This window comes from Acipenser ruthenus, chromosome 3, assembly GCF_902713425.1.
Source record: "Acipenser ruthenus chromosome 3, fAciRut3.2 maternal haplotype, whole genome shotgun sequence".
Lineage (NCBI taxonomy): Eukaryota > Metazoa > Chordata > Actinopteri > Acipenseriformes > Acipenseridae > Acipenser > Acipenser ruthenus.
In genome coordinates this window covers 101,140,377-101,157,200 of record NC_081191.1, presented here as the reverse complement: position 1 = coordinate 101,157,200, position 16,824 = coordinate 101,140,377, and the positions used below count along the sequence as shown (strand labels likewise).

General features: G+C 36.5%; 1 protein-coding gene across 2 annotated transcripts; it reads left to right on the top strand.

Moving 5' to 3' along the window:
- The first annotated feature begins 307 nt into the window (after positions 1-307).
- On the top strand, positions 308-16,095 carry LOC117394221 (sperm-associated antigen 6-like). Of its 2 annotated transcripts, XM_033992306.3 has the most exons (11): positions 312-516; positions 905-1,000; positions 4,395-4,561; positions 7,819-8,002; positions 9,600-9,805; positions 11,066-11,239; positions 12,256-12,408; positions 13,320-13,511; positions 14,654-14,770; positions 15,075-15,220; positions 15,864-16,095. In XM_033992306.3, the coding sequence occupies exons 1-11, from the start codon at positions 492-494 to the stop codon at positions 15,928-15,930; spliced, it is 1,527 nt and encodes a 508-aa protein (XP_033848197.3). In that variant the 5' UTR covers positions 312-491; the 3' UTR covers positions 15,931-16,095. The 2 variants fall into 2 exon arrangements, with proteins under 2 accessions (XP_058875833.1, XP_033848197.3); XM_059019850.1 differs by lacking the exon at positions 15,075-15,220 and having other exon boundaries at positions 308-516.
- Positions 16,096-16,824: the final 729 nt, after the last annotated feature.

Sequence of the window (16,824 nt, the reverse complement as noted above, 5' to 3'; positions counted from 1 at the left end):
TGTTTCACCAATTACTCAGTTTATCCCTGTTGGCCAGGGGCTGTTTCTTTTAATTTGGCTGTTTTAAATATATATATATATATATATATATATATATATATATATATATATATATATATATATATATATATATATATATATATATATTAAATAGAATTGTGTATTCTACGTTCAGACCATGTTGTAATCGCAGCGCTGTTTGTTATATATATTTACGGCGATTGCAGGTTATTGGCTTTGCTGCATGGAGCACTGATTCCTTCAAATGATCTGCACTTGATCTTTCTGTCGCTGAGCAGCCAGAGAGAATGTTTGAGCATTTACTTCCGGTTTGTTGCCAAGGCGACTGCTGCTACACTGAAGCGCAAACTGAAAGGGTTGCTAATGACATAACAGAGCCGATCAGCTTAAGGGAGCACACGAATATGGAAATTGGGAAGAGAGAGATAAGCTTGATTTACTAGCTGTTTTTCTCACGAATAACTTGAACCATGAGCCAAAGACAGGTTTTGCAAGGTAATTCGCTTTTAAATTCTTCTTCTTTGATTTGTTTATATTGTTCTGTTACGGCATATTTAGTGTTTAGTTAGTTTCTCCGTCGCTAAGGAACTAGACTGATAAACAAAGTTGGACCTGCTGTTATTTAGAATATAATTATAATATTGATATATTTTAAAACGTTTACACTTAGATATCTATGTTGACATTTATACTCTAGTGTACTTTAGTGTCACCAACGTCAACGTAGTCTGCTCAAAGATTTTTTTAATCTATTTTGTTAACTCTTTCCCTTGAATTAGACTGCTTTCCATGTCACAATGATATTATATATATATATATATATATATATATATATATATATATATATATATATAGTAAGTATGTTGTGTTTTGCCATTTGCAGTCTTTGAACAATATCAAAGGGCCAGGACAAGTTTTGTTCAGACAATTGCAGAACTTTCCACTAGACCACAAAACATCGAGACTCTTCAAAATGCAGGTAAGAACTGTGAAATGGCTATTCCAAGTCTATACATCTGGAATGCAGGTATGGGATCACTAGAACCATGTATGTTATTGGCATGAGCCCTGATTTAAAAAAATAAATAAAAAATAAAATAAAAAAAATCCAGTCATAATGGAATTTGAAGAAGTGTGGAGGTGCATCTGTCATTTAGTGTACTAGCTGGTAAGTTCAGGCAACCATATAACCTTAAAAATATTGCCTTCATACTTGGTACCCTTTCTGGAGCTAAAATTACAAAAATGCAGGAACAGAGGTTTTACAATCATATTTCTGTTATTACAGCTGTTTGGTAATACTAAAGGCATTATCTGGGCAAATACATTTTTTATTTTGTTTCTAGTATTATATATATATATATATATATATATATATATATATATATATATATATATAACATTGCCTTGCATAAGTATTCACCCCCCTTGGACTTTTCCACATTTTGTAGTGTTACAACCTGGAATTAAAATGGATTTAATTAGGATTTTATGTCACTGATCTACACAAAATAGTCCATAATGTCGAAGTGGGGAAAAAAATACAAATTGTTCTAAATTAATTACAAATAAAAAACTGAAAAGTCTTGATTGCATAAGTATTCACCCCCTTTGCTGTGACATCCCTAAATAAGCTCTGGTGCAACCAATTGCCTTCAGAAGTCACATAATTAGTTGAATGTGTGCAATTAGTGTCACATGATCTCAGATTACATACACCTGTTTCTGGAAGGCCCCAGAGTTTGTTAGAGAGCATATCTAAACAAACAACATCATGAAGACCAAGGAGCTATCAAAAATCAGGGTTGGGTTATAAAAAAATATCCCAAACTTTGAACATCCCCCGGAGCACCGTTAAATCCATTATTAAAAAATGGAAAGAATATGGCACAACCGCGACTCTGCCTAGAGAAGGCCGTCCACCAAAACTCAGTGACCAGGTAAGGAGGGCATTAGTCGGAGAAGCAACCAAGAGGCCAATGGTAACTCTGAAGGAGCTGGAGAGATCCACAGCTGAGATGGGAGAAACCGTCCATGGGACAACTATGACCCGGACGCTCCACAAAGCTGGGCTTTATGGAAGAGTGGCGAGAAGAAAGCCATTGCTGAAAAAAACCCATATCAAATCCCATTTGGATTTTGCCAAAAGGCATGTGGGAGACACAGCAAACATGTGGAAAAAGGTTCTCTGGTCTGATGAGACCAAAATTGAACTTTTTGGCCTTAGCGCAAAACGCTATGTGTGGCGCAAAGCCAACACAGCTCATCACCCTGAGAACACCATCCCCACGGTGAAGCATGGTGGTGGCAGAATCATGTTATGGGGATGCTTTTCATCGGCAGGGACTGGGAAACTGGTCAGGATTGAGGGCAAGATGGATGGAGCCAAATACAGGGAAATTCTAGAGGAAAACCTGTTTGTCTGCAAGAGACCTGGGACTGGGGCGGGGGTTCACCAAGTCCAAGGGGGGTGAATACTTATGCAAGGCACTGTATATGTGTGTATATATAAAAACATATTACGCACGCATGAATGCATACACTGTATTGATGCTGTCAGTGAGACAATAAGATCTAAGGATAGTGTTAGTGTTTCTAAAATTGAGTTTTTAACAGTTGTATTTGACCTGAGGCACTGAAAACAAAGCCAATCAGTGTAAATCTGACAGATAACTTACTCCTCTTAAAAGTTTGGTACACTGTCAGATGTACCGCTTCTTTCTTACAGAAAATCAAATGTACTGGTCGGAAAGAAGCTATTGCAACTATCTGTACTGCAGTACCAAATAAAATTAATGTACACATGTGAATGCATGGTGTACAAAAAAAGAAATAATACAACATATAAATAAAAATGTCTTGATTTGATTTCTATAAACAAAAAAAAAGTAACTTAAAAGATATTTTGTGTGTGTGTTTTTATGATTAAGTCTTACTTCAATGCATGTCCTGGTCCTAACTTCCATCTGAGAGGAGCCTTTGTGTTTTTGTAAACCCACCACTGCCACAGCCATCCCACCTTTGGCCCTGTAGGCTCTGCTTCAACTGTTAATATCTCAAATAGACTTCACATTTTGAGTGTTATAGTTACAGAAGATATCATGGCAATGTGACTTTTGTTTTCCAAATGATAAAGACCTAAGTCTTCGATATATTGGTTTCATACTTGGAAAACAGCTGTATTCTTTGATTCCCTAAGTCATGTTCGATTGAATTGTACAACAAAAATTAACCCTTTCATATTAATAATTTTATATAGCTGCAGCCCCCACAGTGTCGATACCTCATATCTTAGAAACCGTTTGAGGTAGAGACTTTATATTTGCAGGGTTATATAAAAGCTTCATCAAAATTGAATAAGCGCTTTTGTATATGTAAAAAATGTAAGTGAGACATGCATGTATGCAGACAGACAGACTCTATACATCTTGAGATGATAATACAACCCAATAACTTGTGAGCAAAAAGACATGTGGACATATATATGCCATCTCTATATCCCTTGGTTGGGATCAAAAGTATTTTGTATCTTACTAATAGCCCAGTGGTATCAAGTATTGCTTCTGATTTCTAGGGATTCTTTTAATAAGCAAACTAAGTTATTGTTTTGATAAGATTTCCTCTTTTGTTTTTTATTGATTTCAACTGGTTTACACTGAACATATTTTAAAGAACTATATATTTTGTTAATGATATGTCTTGGCGGCTCCCGAGTGGTGCGTCCAATAAAGGCGCTCCGCGCAGAGTGCAGGATGTGCCCTATAGCCTGGAGATCGCAAGTTCAAATCCAGGCTATGTCACAGCCGACCGTGACCGGGAGTTCCTAGGGGGCGGCGCACAATTGGCTGAGCGCTGCCCGGGTAGGGAGGGCTTAGGTCTGCAGGGGAATCCATGGCTCACCGCGCATCAGCGACCCCTGTGGCCGATAGGGCAACTGTGGTTCTGCAGTGGAGCCGCCAGATCTGTTTTGTCCTCCGGCACTATAGGTCTGGTGGCATCGCTGTGGATCTGCAGTACGAAAAATGACGGCTTAGCAGGAGCACGTTTCGGAGGACGCGTCTTCCAGCTGCCGTTTCCCTAGTCGGGGGGGGGTGCGAGCAGTGAGCAGAGGATACAGATAATAATTGTGCATGCTAAACTGGGGAGAAAACCGGGGTAAAAAAATTGACGACGATCAAATTAAAAAAAAAAAAAAAAAAAAATTGTCTTGGTTTATTGCAGGAATACCAATTAAACAATGCCATGTAAAATAATAATTTGGTTCTGTTGGGTTAAAGTCTGTGTAGGTTTTTTGGGAAATAAGTCATAAAGAAGTATTTTCTTGAAGCCTTTTTTTCTTGCTCATGAGCAAAACCTTTCTTTGTTTGACTTAGGTGTAATGTCCCTGCTGAGGCCTCTTCTGTTGGATGTGGTCCCAACTATTCAGCAGACAGCAGCTTTGGCTCTGGGGAGGCTGGCCAATTATAACGATAACCTGGCAGAGGCAGTTGTTAAGGGAGACATTCTTCCACAACTTGTGTACTCTTTGGCTGAGCAAAACGTAATAACTTTTTTTTTATTAATAATAGAAAACACGTATACATCTTTATTTTAAATAATTAGAAACTTACAATACAATACAATATGCAGTTACACTATAAAATAATACAGCTTCATAAAAGAGAACATTATAAAATGAAGAAAATACCAAGTGTTATGTTTAAGTACATTTGGGTAAATTTCAAGAAATGAAATAAAACATTGTGAGGTCTATTCAATTGTCAGATCTGAACACTGCCTGTTTAAATCATTAAAGAAGGTGACTTTGATACAACCAGCATCTCATTCTAACTTTGCAGACATTTCTTCCACAAAAAAAAAAAATCTAGATTTGCTAAACTATTTATTTTAGTATTAAGGTGCAGCATTCTCTATTCAATGATCAATTTTGTAAAATGTGTTTTTCTATTTGGCACGTTGAGTTGAGTTGTGCATGCAACCTATCTACCTCTAAGATACTGTACTAAGATATTATTTCTACCCTGTTATAAAAAGCATGAGAGATTGTCAGGGATTCATTTGTCATTCGGTGATAAAAATACTTAAGAAAAGGTTTTGCTACTGGCAAAATCTAAATGAACACAGAACCTCCTGTCAAAGGATGCAAACACAAAATCTAAATGAACACAGAACCCCCTGTCAAAGGATGCAAACACAAAATCTAAATGAACACAGAACCCCCTGTCAAAGCATGCAAACACAAAATCTAAATGAACACAGAACCCCCTGTCAAAGCATGCAAACATAAAATCTAAATGAACACAGAACCCCCTGTCAAAGCATGCAAACACAAAATCTAAATGAACACAGAACCCCCTGTCAAAGGATGCAAACACAAAATCTAAATGAACACAGAACCCCCTGTCAAAGCATGCAAACACAAAATCTAAATGAACACAGAACCCCCTGTCAAAGCATGCAAACACAAAATCTAAATGAACACAGAACCCCCTGTCAAAGCATGCAAACACAAAATCTAAATGAACACAGAACCCCCTGTCAAAGCATGCAAACACAAAATCTAAATGAACACAGAACCCCCTGTCAAAGGATGCAAACACAAAATCTAAATGAACACAGAACCCCCTGTCAAAGGATGCAAACACAAAATCTAAATGAACACAGAACCCCCTGTCAAAGGATGCAAACACAAAATCTAAATGAACACAGAACCCCCTGTCAAAGGATGCAAACACAAAATCTAAATGAACACAGAACCCCCTGTCAAAGGATGCAAACACAAAATCTAAATGAACACAGAACCCCCTGTCAAAGCATGCAAACACAAAATCTAAATGAACACAGAACCCCCTGTCAAAGGATGCAAACACAAAATCTAAATGAACACAGAACCCCCTGTCAAAGGATGCAAACACAAAATCTAAATGAACACAGAACCCCCTGTCAAAGCATGCAAACACAAAATCTAAATGAACACAGAACCCCCTGTCAAAGCATGCAAACACAAAATCTAAATGAACACAGAACCCCCTGTCAAAGGATGGAAACACAAAATCTAAATGAACACAGAACCCCCTGTCAAAGCATGCAAACACAAAATCTAAATGAACACAGAACCCCCTGTCAAAGGATGCAAACACAAAATCTAAATGAACACAGAACCCCCTGTCAAAGCATGCAAACACAAAATCTAAATGAACACAGAACCCCCTGTCAAAGCATGCAAACACAAAATCTAAATGAACACAGAACCCCCTGTCAAAGGATGCAAACACAAAATCTAAATGAACACAGAACCCCCTGTCAAAGCATGCAAACATAAAATCTAAATGAACACAGAACCCCCTGTCAAAGGATGCAAACACAAAATCTAAATGAACACAGAACCCCCTGTCAAAGCATGCAAACACAAAATCTAAATGAACACAGAACCCCCTGTCAAAGGATGCAAACACAAAATCTAAATGAACACAGAACCCCCTGTCAAAGGATGCAAACATAAAATCTAAATGAACACAGAACCCCCTGTCAAAGCATGCAAACACAAAATCTAAATGAACACAGAACCCCCTGTCAAAGCATGCAAACACAAAATCTAAATGAACACAGAACCCCCTGTCAAAGGATGGAAACACAAAATCTAAATGAACACAGAACCCCCTGTCAAAGGATGCAAACACAAAATCTAAATGAACACAGAACCCCCTTTCAAAGCATGCAAACATAAAATCTAAATGAACACAGAACCCCCTGTCAAAGCATGCAAACACAAAATCTAAATGAACACAGAACCCCCTGTCAAAGGATGCAAACACAAAAATCTAAATGAACACAGAACCCCCTGTCAAAGGATGCAAACACAAAATCTAAATGAACACAGAACCCCCTGTCAAAGCATGCAAACATAAAATCTAAATGAACACAGAACCCCCTGTCAAAGGATGCAAACACAAAATCTAAATGAACACAGAACCCCCTGTCAAAGCATGCAAACACAAAATCTAAATGAACACAGAACCCCCTGTCAAAGCATGCAAACACAAAATCTAAATGAACACAGAACCCCCTGTCAAAGCATGCAAACACAAAATCTAAATGAACACAGAACCCCCTGTCAAAGGATGCAAACACAAAATCTAAATGAACACAGAACCCCCTGTCAAAGGATGCAAACACAAAATCTAAATGAACACAGAACCCCCTGTCAAAGGATGCAAACACAAAATCTAAATGAACACAGAACCCCCTGTCAAAGCATGCAAACACAAAATCTAAATGAACACAGAACCCCCTGTCAAAGCATGCAAACACAAAATCTAAATGAACACAGAACCCCCTGTCAAAGGATGCAAACACAAAATCTAAATGAACACAGAACCCCCTGTCAAAGGATGCAAACACAAAATCTAAATGAACACAAAACCCCCTGTCAAAGCATGCAAACATAAAATCTAAATGAACACAGAACCCCCTGTCAAAGGATGCAAACATAAAATCTAAATGAACACAGAACCCCCTGTCAAAGCATGCAAACACAAAATCTAAATGAACACAGAACCCCCTGTCAAAGCATGCAAACACAAAATCTAAATGAACACAGAACCCCCTGTCAAAGGATGCAAACACAAAATCTAAATGAACACAGAACCCCCTGTCAAAGCATGCAAACACAAACATCAGTGTGAAATAATTGGTCATGAGATCTTTTATGCAATAGTACACATTTAGAAAGTGTAACATGCTAATTAACTGTATACATGTTAATTAAATATTAATCTTGTGTTTGTGTTCATTCAGAGGTTCTATAAGAAAGCTGCTGCATTTGTATTGAGGGCTGTGGCTAAGCACTCCCCCGAACTGGCCCAGGCAGTGGTGGACTGTGGTGCACTGGATGCCCTTGTCATTTCCCTGGAGGAATTTGATCCTGGAGTAAAGGAGGCAGCAGCCTGGGCTCTAGGATATATTGCAAGACACAATGGAGGTAAAAAAAACAAAACAAAACTTTTGCACATTTACTAAATGAAATGCATTTGTCTCTTAAAACCTCATGGAAAGCAATTAACTCCATTAATTGCAAAGAATAACATGCTTAAAAATATTATATAATGAATGTTAAAATGGGCAATAAGCAACTTGGAACAAGGACCTTTATATACTGTATCTTGATCAAATTACTAGTAATCAAGTGCTTAGACTTATACAATACAGAAATCTAAAATGAATACAAAATCCCCCGCCAAAGGACATAAACACAAAACTGATGTATACACTGCATTACACGTGTAAATAATATGTGCATTTATATTATGTAAATGTATATTATTTTATAATATGTAATAGCATCTCCAAACAAAAACATGTTGGACTTAACTGTATACTGTATGTGGTTTTAGAATGGAGTGATACTCTTTTGTTTGGCATAACTGTGAGTAAATTAGTTCTCGGTGAACACACATTTTTGTCCACTCACCCAGATCATTAATGAAAAGTTCAGGAACGTTTTGTTCAACATGTGATAGAGAGCATACTTTACCAACGTTCATGGAGCATGTTTTAACCTTCATGGAGTACTGTAGTTTTTCCCCAAATGAGGAGAGATGAATACATGAAGTTGTGAACAGTCATCCTCATGTGTCAAATAATTACAGCACTCCACGTATGTTGATGTAGTGTCCTGTTCATATACCAAGTACACTGTTTGAAAAAGAAAAAATATATGTTTAGACCTCAATTATTATAATTTGGAACAGATTAGACTTTAAAGGAAATTATAATAAAACCCATTTTCATGCAGTGTTCTTCTATTTCTTAAATTCTTTGTAATTCATTCTAGTTCTATTTCATACAATACTGAAACCAAAATAAAAAGTTGTGTCGTAACAAAATCTACTGCAATAGAACGATCGGATTAGTTAAAAAAACATGTTCTCCAAACTCTAACCATCTAATATCCCAGCAAAATAATTACTGTATTGTTCAAACATTCTGTAATTAGTTTTCTAACACAACATCAAAATTATCCTAAAAGTTCTGTCAACATTTGTTTATACGCTTTGCCTGTTATTTGTGTAATCTTTCACAGTAATTAAAAACCCATCAGTGTAGTTCAAAGATACATCTAAAATAAACATTTTAAAAAGCCATTAATCTGTACTGTAAACAGCACATAATATTGTCTAATTGGGATAATTGGAAAATCTTTTTAAATTGGGCTTTGCTGTTTGTTGTTCTTAGCTGCACATCGTCAATGTGTTTGCCTACTGACAATTGTAAAATACCCAGTGTTTAAACAGCTGAAATGTGCTCGCCTTCTTAACAGAATAACAAATTGCGGCAGCGCAATCTGCCTGAAATGTGTGCATGTTAATGGGGCCCATCCATTGACCTGTGTCCTTTTCATCTGATGATCAGTCCACATGCTGAATGAGGCAAGACCAGCTGATTTGAAATGCAGATGTGGTGACGGGACGTACCCCCTTTTTTTTTTTCTTTCGTCGCTGCATCTGTCGGGGTGAAAAATGGCCAGCACAAGGGTCATTCACCTCTACTCACTTCATTATTTTTCTTTTGGTCTACAGAGCTATCACAGGCTGTTGTAGATGCAGGAGCCATCCCTCTTTTAGTCCTGTGTATCCAAGAGCCGGAAGTTGCTTTGAAAAGGATTGCTGCTTCAGCCCTAAGTGACATCTCAAAGCACTCCCCAGAGCTGGCACAGACTGTGGTGGATGCTGGGGCTATCGCTCATTTATCCCAAATGATTCTCAACCCGGATGCTAAACTAAAAGTAAGGATATCTATATTTGTATTCATGACTCTTAATTTACCATGCAAAGATTTGAATTATTTGTGAGCATTTCTTTTATATAAACAAAATAAAAAAACATTAATTAGAATGTCATCATCAGCATTTGTTATGCAAACTCAGGGCAGCGTTAGATTATTATAATCTTTAATTACAAGTCAACATTTTTTTATATATATATATATTTTCAAAAACACACAAATCTTCTAGGAACATTAGCAATGGCTACATTTAGGGAATGATTTGTGTGTTTTCATAATAATGAATCGCAGCAGTGTGGAGTAGTGGGTAGGGCTCTGGACTCTTGACCGGAGGGTCGTGGGTTCAATCCCAGGTGGAGGACACTGCTGCTGTACCCTTGAGCAAGGTATTTTACCTAGATTGCTCCAGTAAAAACCCAGCTGTATAAATGGGTAATTGTATGTATTAATAATGTGTAAAAAAATAATGTAATTGTATGTAAAAAATAATGTGATATCTTGTAACAATTGTAAGTCGCCCTGGATAAGGGCGTCTGCTAAGAAATAAATAATTATAATAATAATAATAATAATAATAATAATAATATTCATTCTATAGTCAGATGCACAATTTTTATACTTTTTTTTTTTTTTTACACCTTAGTTATAACTACTAACGACCCATCAGTAATGTCACTGACAATAAGAGTGCAACATGTGCCATGCAGGACTGGTTTGAACCTTGATTATGCCAAGTTTCTGATCTTGGCTAGAGACCAGTACTAAGTGTTGCATTGGCCTTTGCGCTGACACATGGTCAGGGAGGAAAAATGTGATGGGGCTTATTTGCATCATCATCATTCTGTCCCTCCAGTGACCACTACTGGTCAGACACCCCACGAGTCTAGGCAGACTTCCAGGGTTTAGTAGCTTGGTAACATCCGCTGCTTAGCTTTGGCAGGTAAATATAGGGCTTGCCTGCAGGAACAGAGGTCAAGTAGATATTAGCTAGCCTGAAAGAGCAGGGGAGGTCTTCATTCAATGTGACGTCAGTTACCATGGTGCTGGCTAGAAATTGTTATTTCGCCCAGCACAGACCCATAACTCTTCTGCGCATTCCTTCAGAGAGTCTCTGGTAGAGGCGGCAGACCTCTGCTCCGCTGGTAGAGTCAAAAGAATACAGTCATAGTGAGTGACTGTTATTGAGTTATGATAATATTCATCTATGTTTACTGTTCCCTTCTAACTGTTATCCTTTTTTATTTTATTTTTTTTATTCCAGCGTCAGGTGTTTTCAGCCCTCAGCCAGATATCAAAACACTCTGTGGATCTTGCAGAAATGGTGGTTGAAGCTGAAATCTTCCCAGCTGTCCTCACATGCCTAAAGGATCCTGATGAATATGTGAAGAAAAACGTTGCAACTTTAATCAGGGAAATCACTAAGCACACTCCTGAGGTAAGTATTGGTGTAGAAAATAAAAGCACTATTTGTCTGTTTTACGGCATATGCTGCAGTAGTGTGCTGGTGGTAATGAAATTGGTACAGGGCTGTACAGTTTTATGTACAAAATGCATTTTATTTCAGACGTGCTGTGAATTCCATTATAGCTTTCCATTAACAGAGATCTGCTACAGACATGTAAAAATACTTTTTTTTTTTCCCAGGGGGTACTTTATTTGAGAAAGTTTAAATTGTATAAATGAACAATCCATGGAGACTTCTAGCTTACAGCTATGTGATAAAGTCAAACTTCAATATATAGTCTGATATCCTTCGAAGGAACTTGAAGGGGTCACTGTAAACAGTTCATATATGTGAGGTTTAATCAGAGATCCTGACTGTGGTGCTGTAAAGAGCAAATCTGCTGTGTTATGGTTCATTTTAGAAATGTTAAAATGCATTTGGTGATGATAAATCAAGGGGGATTACTGACTTGAAATGTAAATTACAATTTTATAAATTCCAGATGAGTGATTAAGGTTTTTAATGTGCTGATAACAAATCTAATTTCAAAGATTAGTTTTAAATTGCTTTCTTAACCAAAAATAATTGTCTTAGAAAGTGCATATTACAGTTTCACAAATCCCTGTGCAGCACTTTTTAAAACCGTATTCTAAATAGGATAATTATGAAACTTATCTTTTTAGTATTACTTACAAATTAATCATTATAGGCATAGATGTAAGAAGTTATATTATAATTGGTTTTTATATATAATTCAGTTAGTTGGTCTGCATGATATAATTCTTAACTCCCTACTTTCTGGTCACAACTCGAATGTATAAATATTTGTGTAAGAGAAATTGAGATGGCTTTACAAATACAAATACAAATGTCAACAGTGTCAGCAAAAATGTATATTGTGCTAGAATATCTTTATTTAAGTGTGAAATTGAATTTTCCTTTAGATTGTCCTGTCTATGTTTTGTCTAATCTGTTTCTCTAAGACTAGCGTCTCTCACTTTTTGTAGCTCTCCCAACTCATTGTTAATGCTGGAGGAGTGGCTGCTGTCATTGATTACATCGGTGACTCTAGAGGGAATGTCAGATTGCCTGGTATTATGATGCTTGGTTATGTGGCAGCTCACTCGGAAAACCTGGCCATGGCAGTGATTGTCTCAAAGGTTAGTGCTTGCTTCATTATCTGCTCATTACCATTATAACGAGGGCCTCAAAAAGACTCATAAATTAAACTTGTCCAGTGGGTATTGTGATTTTCTGCGGTCAATCTATGGAATAACCTACTACGTGTATTTAGTAATACAACAGTCCTTAGACTTCCAAAGATTTAACAACTAAAAATATTATTATTGGACCTGTATAATTATTCAGTTATACTGTTAAGTTCTTTGTTTTAATCAGCTGCAGATTGAAGCACAATATGTGGCCTAGTCTGGGTCACCAAATCTGCATTAACAGAAGCATCAAAGAAGTATTAATACAGTTCCTAGACCTAAGTTAAAATACGTTTTACTTCATTGGTCAAGCCTGCCACTGGTGAAAAAGATCAAGCATAAAATAGTTAACAATACAGTATTGTAATTTGAATAAGCAGTCTTTGTACTCAGTGCTGTATCTATTTAATGTAATGCAAACATGTAACACAAAGTAGGCCTATTTTTCAGTAAAAATCTTAGAGCTATTTGCTATAAGGTTTGTTCTAATTAGTTTATTATAAATACAAATTGCAAAAATATCATTCTTTCTTGATAATGTAAAATATTTATCACTAGTGTCTCTTTCTTTCCTGCAATCTATCCATTCCTTTCTTAACCGTCTCACAAACCTGAAAAAGAAACAGAGGTACTGTCTCTATTATTTCCAGAATCTTTGTGTTTCTGTCATTCTGTCAGCCAATCCGACCACACGGAGCAGCTGTGTGATAATCTGCTGCTCTTTAGCTTGCAGGAGATGTAGTGCAATAGGAAAAGTGGAAGTGTGCTTTTGCTAAATTTCCTTATTAGTATGAACCTATCAAAGATCTCCTGTCAGTGACTGGCATTGTGTGTGTTTGGTTTTTTGATGGGCACTGCAGGGGGTGCCACAGTTGGCTATCTGCCTGTCAGAGGAACCAGAGGACCACATTAAGGCAGCGACGGCCTGGGCCCTGGGGCAGATTGGAAGGCACACTCCAGAGCATGCACGTGCTGTTGCCGTGGCAAATGTTCTTCCCAGGATGCTTTCCCTTTACATGGAATCTGAAAGCTCAGAGGACCTTCAGGTTAAGGTAAAACAAATCAAATGTGATGCCTTCTGATTCTTCGTCTGAAATGAGATGTGTCACTCGTGTGCCACTTGCTTAATAATGATGCTGTACTATGTTATCTTTAAAAAATGTGTTTAATTAGAATGAACTAGATTAGTTCAAAAGAACACATTGGTATGGGAAAGTAATAATCTTGTTTTTTTAGGTTCACTTTTAATCATTTTCTGTTTTAGGCATCATGTTATTTCTAAACTAAAGGTAGATCAGGTACATCAGAGTCTAATCATTAACCCATCCTCTTCAACACTCTGCTCCTAGTGGATGTAAGGATGTCACATTTGTTCTATTTGATATTTCTAACTGATGTATTAATTACACCCATTTGAGGTAGTGCGTTGCAGGGCGATAGATTTGTGGTTACAGTCTGGTGTACCAGACCTACTTTTAGGTCAAATGATGTCACAGGGGTGCTTAAATGTCTTGAGTTTTAAAAAGTCACATGAAACAGAAAATGATACAAAGTGAATCTTAACAAGAAGAGTTATACGTTAGCAAAGATAAGTCTGATGTTTCAAATGGTATACCAAGTTGCTCTTTAAGACCTTATTGCTTTAGAGTTAAACTTCTTTTCACATATATTCCCCAATAATAGATATCTTTTTTTACAATTCAGTTATCCATTACAAAAGATGTTTGGGTTAAACCATTTTTTAAAAAAATGTATTCTTCTTTAATTATCTCTGTCAGATAGAATAAAATCAAAACGTGTTGCAGGTAAACTGCCTGAAATTGATTCATTTTGTATGCAAGCAGCTGTTTCATTCAGTTACTCTGTTGAAATGCCAGCTTCCTTAAGGCTGGTGGATATCACAAATACCTTCAATTCCATACCACATGTGCATTCTGCTGTTGTTGTTGTCATCTCTAATCCTGCATATGGAATACAGTAAACCATGAAGCATCTGAAGTGTGTTCTTGATCAGCTGACATAATTGGTTTTTAGTTTCAGGCTTTTTTTAAAATAGACACCAGTCTGTCTGAAGCAGTAAGCCGGCTCTCTAGCTTTCAAGGCCCAGGAATCCAGAACTCCATGGGCTGTGAATTCCTGTCATTGTTTTAGGCAGATGCCTAACAGTTTCTATTAATGTGTTTCACTAATACAGGCGAAAAAGGCCCTGAAGAGCATCCTGCAGAAATGTACATATCTGCCAGGGCTGGAACCCTTGTTACATGAGGCTCCTCCCAATATTCTAAAGCATGTAGTGGGGCAGTTCAGCAAGGTACGAAGAAAATAACATTAATTCAATACAAAATGTGTTTTGCCATGAAGTTATAACATGAAAACACTGAAATAAGCTCAGTCGAATGGTTTCACAGAACCTGATTAGCACTAATCTTGGACAACCTCAGACAACTTACTTATTTATTGTAATTCCAAGATTAGTGCTAACCAGGGTTTGTGATACCAGTAATATGTGTTTTATAATATTTAATTGCCTTTTTCAAAAATAGTCATGAAATGCTATGTTAAATAAAGTAATATACTGTGTTGTTTTTAATCAGTTGTAAACCTTGTCTCTTAAGGTACTTCCACATGACAGTAAGGCTCGTCGACTCTTTGTAACCAGTGGTGGCCTCAGAAAGATTCAGGAGATCAAGAGTGAGCCAGGTTCAGTTCTACAAGAGTATATTAACTCAATAAACAACTGCTACCCAGAAGAAATAGTAAGGTAAGACACACCAAGTGCCAAATGAGTCTTCCTTTAGGTTTGTATTGAATTATGAAATGGCAGTGTTTTACTCACATGTAAAGACAGTTATTTGAGATCAATTGTCTGTTTAACTTTATTACATGTTAATACTTGTGCTTTTTTTTACAGTTTTTTTTTTATTTTGAATGTTTTTTTTTTCCAAAACATTCCAAATAAAACATTGCATAAAGTCAACAAACAAACATGTTCTTACAAATGTCTTATTAAACAGTGACATGAGAAAACTACAACTAGAAAACTACACTGGTTATTGAAAAAACAAATCCCTACACATTATTAACAGCTGCAGGTTTTCATATGACATATCCCAGCTCCTTTGCTGCATTGGAACACTGTCTAGTATTTTATTATAGTACAATATTAAAACGCTTTTCCTTGCTTATGGATCAGAGTTTATATTTTTATTTATTAAAGCAGTTGAGATGTGTTTACAAAAGCCTTAAAACCTGGGCAAGGATACTAAAATGTGACTTCATACAAATAAGCTAATAATCCATTGCCTGTTTTATGGAAAGGTGAAGAGGCCTCATAGTAACAGTGATATTTTGTAAGTGATAAAAGCAATTTAATCTCAGTACTGTAACAATCTTCATTTTTGTAGGTACTACTCCCCTGGATACTCGGATACACTGCTGGAAAGAGTGGATCATTATCAACCAGTCATGTAAAGCAGTTAAAGAGATCTGTACTTTGTGAATCAACTTTTAAGTATAGAAATGTGTTATTACTGACTGTTTTTCACAAGTTTAATGCACATTAAAATATAACATAATATAGTTTGTTTTTTTTAGACCTTTATTTATCAATATATAAAATATGAATCCCTTGTTTTATTAAGGCTACATTGTGTCATTTTTACTAAAGTCTTTGGGAGTTATTAGTTCAGTTTCATAAACGATTGAATACATTGTCCCTTTTCATGTATTTGTATAAAAAATAACAAACATAACTTGGTGTTGCATCCTGATTCTTAATTGACAGATGGGAAGTAACACAATTCCTTATGGTTCAATAAAACCAGTCGAGATAGCAACATAGTAGTTGTATGGTGGGCTTTGTAAGGGCGTCTTACACGTGTCCCTACATAAGACGCTACATTATGCTGTTTTTAATATCAAGAACCCCTTTCGCCGAAACAACAGTAACAGTGCTAGGTTATTTTTATTAGTGTACTGTATGTTTAGTGTCTCTGAATTCGGAGATTCTTTGATTTCTGGCGAAAGTGGAAATTGGGCATCTGAGTATCAGCCTACATTGCCTTGTATTTATGCAAAGAAATGTGAATCAAAACTTTTAACAAAAATATGTTATGGTCTTTCATCTTTCCACCATAAAATATGGTAATAATACAGTAAAGTATGTGCTATGTTTAATAACTTTAATATTTCATGTTTCTTTAGGGAAGCATGAGACTAGATTGTGAGTGTTAGTCATTTCAGCCAAAATATCTCCTAACTAACTGTAAGACTATTTTGGCCATTATGTTTTGAATAATTGAGATAACAGAAATTAGAAACGTGGTAAGCATAATGTGTCACTATGTGTAGATTTAAGCCAAAAAG

Coding starts and splice junctions, on each gene's coding strand:
- LOC117394221 (XM_033992306.3), top strand. CDS start 492: ATGAGCCAAAGACAGGTTTTGCAAG. Junction 11,240..12,255: donor TCACTAAGCACACTCCTGAG/GTAAGTATTGGT, acceptor CACTTTTTGTAG/CTCTCCCAACTCATTGTTAA. Junction 12,409..13,319: donor TGGCAGTGATTGTCTCAAAG/GTTAGTGCTTGC, acceptor TGGGCACTGCAG/GGGGTGCCACAGTTGGCTAT.